Source organism: Elephantulus edwardii, unplaced genomic scaffold (genome assembly GCF_000299155.1).
Source record: "Elephantulus edwardii isolate Elephantulus edwardi_28Jun2011 unplaced genomic scaffold, EleEdw1.0 scaffold00011, whole genome shotgun sequence".
Lineage (NCBI taxonomy): Eukaryota > Metazoa > Chordata > Mammalia > Macroscelidea > Macroscelididae > Elephantulus > Elephantulus edwardii.
Window position 1 is genome coordinate 13,208,203 of NW_006399761.1, and position 5,174 is coordinate 13,213,376.

General features: G+C 43.3%; 1 protein-coding gene across 1 annotated transcript in view; it reads left to right on the plus strand.

The window, feature by feature from the left end:
- EML6 (echinoderm microtubule associated protein like 6) overlaps positions 1-5,174 on the plus strand; it is a 308,568-nt gene that overhangs the window by 146,081 nt on the left and 157,313 nt on the right. Inside the window, exons 5-6 of the mRNA XM_006880926.1 lie at positions 1,012-1,197; positions 3,437-3,572. Of these exons, the coding sequence (XP_006880988.1) occupies positions 1,012-1,197; positions 3,437-3,572 (322 nt within the window). The remainder of the gene's footprint in view (positions 1-1,011; positions 1,198-3,436; positions 3,573-5,174) is intronic.

Here is a 5,174-nt window from a genome sequence, read left to right on the forward strand (position 1 = left end):
GATATTTCACTCAGCATAATGTTTTCCAGAGTCAACCATTTTGAATAATATTGCATGAGTTCCTGGTTTTTCAATGCAGCATAGTATTCCATTGTGCGAATATACCACAGCTTCTCTAGCCATTCGTTTGTTGATGGGACTTTCCTGCTTTTCTAAACATCTATGCAGTGAGCTTTTATTAGTTTTATACTTGGGCCAAAATTAAAAAATACGGTTTTATGAAATTCTGACAACCCTGACATATTTTGTTAAACCTCTATTAAATAATTACAGAAATTTTTAAAATTAATTTGAAACCTTGAAGTGTTAAAGGTATTGTTATAAGTTTTTAGGGACTTGTTGGTAGTTAGTTAAAGTAGTGGTTTGCTGTTTCAATGAATTTAATTAGGTAAGATTAGTTTATGTGTAGGGAGTCCTGGTGGCGTAAAGGTTAAGTTGTTGCACTGCAACCCAAAGGCAGGCAGTTTAAATCCACCAGCTGCTTCAAAGGAGAGAGAGATAGGCAGTCTTCTCCTGTGAGATTTACAGCCTCTGAAAAGCCACTGGAGAGTCTGTAATGAGTCTGTTCTAACTCGAAGGCAGTGAGCGGATAGTGTGTGTTTAGTGAGCTCTGGTGGCCTAGTCCACAGGGGGATGCACTCCTCACCCAAAGGCTTTGTCTCTCCCATGGTTCAAACCCACCAGCAGCTCCATGAGAGAAAGATGAACATTCCCCTCCCCTGTTGATTTCCAGCCTGTGAAAAGCCCCTGGAGGGCCAGCTGAGTCCACGCAGACCCCATCGCAGTGACTGAGGAGGCGTTTTGTGACCTGTTAGGTGTACTTAGAGTTATTTGGAAAGAATTTCTAACTGAAACCAGCACTGTACTTTAACCTTGGTGCCACCATGGCTTCCAGTTCTTAGCCATCTGCAATGTGGGAGGCGAACTTGACCGCAAGCCAATTAGACCAATGATGCCAGGCGCCAGAGCGTTCCGTTTGGGAGTGTATTTATGTTATCCTTTCTCTTCTAGTTCTGGACGCTATGTGGAAATGCCCTCACTGCAAAGCGAGGGATATTTGGCAAAACGGGGGATCTGCAGACCATCCTTTGCCTTGCATGTGCCAAAGGAGACATCACCTACTCTGGTGCTTTAAACGGCGACATCTACGTGTGGAAAGGGCTCACATTAGTCCGCACCATTCAAGGCGCTCACAGCGTGAGTATTACGACGGGCCCATTTGCGGGAGACACGGATTACATTTCTAAGGTCACGAGTTAAATTGCTTTGTTCTCTTACCCATCGCTTTAGAATCAGATAACTCTGCTGTAAACTCTTTAGCAAGAAGCTCTGGCTTATAATTTGTGTTCAACTGAAAGGAGTAATTTCCAAATTCTATTAACTTGTTTAGAGTGGCATCCACTTCCTAAACAACAAGCCCCCGGAAACTCTGTGAACTTTGATAAATGTCAGTAGTTGTAGAGGGGCTTCAGGCCTTTTGTTCATGGGATTGCTATGAGTCATGCTCGACTTAAGGCAATCAGCAACAACAACTACTACTAGTATTTGTAGAGTTTTCAAAGTTGGCTTGGAGAAGGTGCAGGGACGTGCTCTTTGGAGGCAAGGATGATGAGGCTTTCATTCACATACCTCAGGCGTGTTGCTAGGAGAGGGACCTGATGATTAGAAGGGTGGAGGGCTGGTGAAGGAGGGGAAGACCAGGTGGACTGACACGGTGACTGCAGCAACAGCCTCTTGTTTGTCAGGAAGAGTGAAGATGGCACAGTTTAGAACAGCGTTCACATCCACTGTTCACAGTGTCACTGTGAGTAGTATTCCACATGACAGCAACTAACAACAACGACAACAACCACCAGTCTGTACCTCAGTGTTCGCTCTCAGCAATAGCTTGAAAGAAGACAACAGAAGTATGTCCTCAATTACATCTACTAGATGTTTGCTTTTTAAGCTTAATGTGCCTGCCACTCTCCTGGGGATCTTGTTAAAAGACAGACCCTGACTGCGTAGGTCTGGCGGGATGTGGCTGCCGCAGGTCTGTGGACCACACTTGGAGGACCGGACCGAGTGTGTTAATCGCTCATCCCAAGCTGGTCAGTCAGAGCCCACTCCTGGCCAACCCCTCACCTTGTTCTCGGAGGCTGTAAATGGCGCAGGAGGAGATTGCCTCTCCTTCTGTCCCAGAGCCGCTGGTGGGCAGCTAGTATTTTTCAGTCTTTGGCAAACTGGGCTTCCCTTCCACTGGACTTTGAGTTCTTACAATGGAAGCAGAAATCATTGCCTTTCTGCATCTTAGGAACAAGGATAAACTTCTTACCTCTCTGTCTTACGATATATGTGACAATGTTACATTGTTACATCTATAGATGATAAATTGGAAATGTTCAAAGGAGGATGGAGAGATGATAGGATGCTTTACAGCTGTTATAGTAAATGACATTTTGCTAAAATGTTACCAAGTTGATTGCCTATTGCTGTTCATTTGAAGTAAAATTTAACTCTTTGTGAAAGAGCTATTCAGCTGTAGATTTTCTTGTATGTGGAAGACTAGTTTTCTTGGTGTCACTGACTAGAACTCAGCTCTTAAAACAAGACATTAGTGTTTGTCCTCATTCCTAAAAACAGCTAGCTGCCTTAGTAAGCTCATTTCTCTTTACACTTGACCGTATGTCAGCATATTCTACTCTTAGAGCCCCTTTGAACAGCAAAAGCTATTTTATTGTCAAAGAGCACCTTTAAGTTATGAAACTGATGCAGATCTGAAGAGGCTTCTTCAACTGCTAAAAAAGCTGACATGGGTGAAATTTACATTTTTTGTTAGGTCCATATGATGCCCTCTTACGCCCGTGGAGGTGTGTCTCGAGCACCTCTGTACCAGTGGAAGTGGTTCCTAGTCCATTTGTCTTGATTATTTGAGGCAGCAAATTTTATGAGGCACCTCTGTTATTTCCTTATTTTTCATTCTAAAGGTCGGTTATCACGTTGAGAAGATGTATGCGTTCATCTATCCCTTAGGGAGTTCTGGTGGCTGAGTGTTAAGGAGTTGCACTGCCAACTCAAAGTCACATGGTTCAAATCCACCGGCTGTTCCATGGGAGGAAAATGGGCAGTGTCTTCCTGTGTGACTTACAGCCTCTGAAAACCTACCCCTGGAGTGTTAAGTACCCAGCAACATGTGCTTAAAACATTCCTAAATGATTTTTTAAAAGGCAGTTTGTCATCGGTTTGTAAAGGAGCAATTGAGCTCATTTGTTTTGGGGATTTGTTTTGTTACTTCTTAATTTGGTATGAAGGGTATTTTAACTGCTTGGTTTGTTTCCAGAATTGCAATAGATCATAAAGGTTCGGTTTTACCTCCTTTTTTTGATCCTTAGGATTCGACTACGATGTGCACTTCCAGTGTTTACAACATTGAATACTGTCTGTTTTGAACCAACAGGCTGGGATTTTTAGCATGTACGCCTGTGAAGAAGGTTTTGCTACTGGTGGGCGAGATGGTTGTATACGATTATGGGACACTGATTTCAAACCAATAACTAAAATTGATCTCAGGGAGACAGAACAAGGATATAAAGGTATTGAATATGTACATTAATACTTCTAACTCTAAAAATGTTAAATATAATGCAGAATGCTGTTTTTTTAATTTGTTTCTTTGTCTATAATCCACTTTGCTCCATAAAGGGTTTAAGACACTGTGCATAGAAATATTGAATAAAGGATTAAAAATAAGTGAAAAATAATCAGATGGGGAAAATGAAACAAAAACTTTCCTAAAATAGCTTTAAAGTATTAGTTCCCATAGCTGGTGTTGCAGGGTGCTGTCAGCTAGGAAATAACCCTCCAACAGGTTTTCAGAGGCTGGAAATCTCTCAAGAAAAGATTGCAGTAGTGGATTCGTTCCACCCGCCTTCGGGTTGGCATTGCAACTCTTTACTCCCTAGACTATAGTTGGGGTTAATGGTAGAAGCTCAGTATCTGGAGCGCTGGGTTCAAGTCCATGTTTCACCCGCGGTACCTTTGAGACCTTGAGCAAAGTTCTTTGTGGAGAAGCCCCAGTGCCCCAAGTCCCTCTTCTATAAAGTGAGGATAATATTAAACTCATTAGGATTATGTTGAGATTAAAATTATTTGCCAAGTGCTCGAGTTAAGTCACAGCACCACATCAGCACTCAGTAAATGTTAGGTGTTATTTTAATACATTGAATATGTGTCCCAGAAACTACAAAACTGCTTCTTAGTGCAGCTTTTCCCGTGCTCGTGACGGGCCTGTTGGATGCTGTCAAGTGAACGTGACAGGGCATGTGGTGCCCTGTTGGGGTTTCCTAGCTGTCAGCCTCGTGGAAGCGGGTCCCTGGGTCTTTCTCCCATGATGCTCCTGGGTGGCTTCTTACTGCCAACCTTTCAAGTAACAACCAAGCATTTAACCATTGCACTACCATAAGAGGCCTCTCTTTCATAATAGGCCTGTGGCCATTCAAACAAACAAACAGTTCTTTTTATAACACAAAAAGAACTTGAGGCTCAGAGATCGAAGAGGAAAATGGGACTAGGTCAGGTTGGATACTAGGATAGGTTGGTGTGAATGCTCTTCTGCACTTGGGTAGGCTGTGTGGGCACTTGGTGCAGATGCCCGCAGACCTCACTCCGGGCTCTTCTTATGGCCAGTGCAGGGAGGGCGCTGTTGATACATGGTCACCGTGTCCTTGGGTGAAAATGGACCCATTGCCCAGGTGAGCGAGAATGACCCCAGGTGCTGAAGTGAGAAATTTACTGAGTCTTTCTGGAGGGGATTCTGTGACATGAAGCCTAAAGTGACCTGAAGTGAGCTCATTGGTTGTTTCTCATGAAGCCCCTGGGAACAGTGAGTCCAAACAATTTGTCCACCACCAAGTCATGTGGCCATGCTGGGAGTTCTCTGTTAGCCCAAGGAGTTCTCAGAGGATTGAGAAAACAACACATGGACTCTCCCTCCTAAGGGGTATTTTCAACCATTAAAATAAAACCAATCAAATAGCTTTTTTTTCCCCAAAATTTATTTTATTTCATTATTTTTTGTGTGTACCGTCAAATCAGATCTGACTGGTACAGGAGGAGATTGTTTCTCCTTCTCCAGCAGAGCATCTGGTGGATTCGAACAGTGCATTTCTGAGATTGCAGTTGCAGCTTCTTGCCAC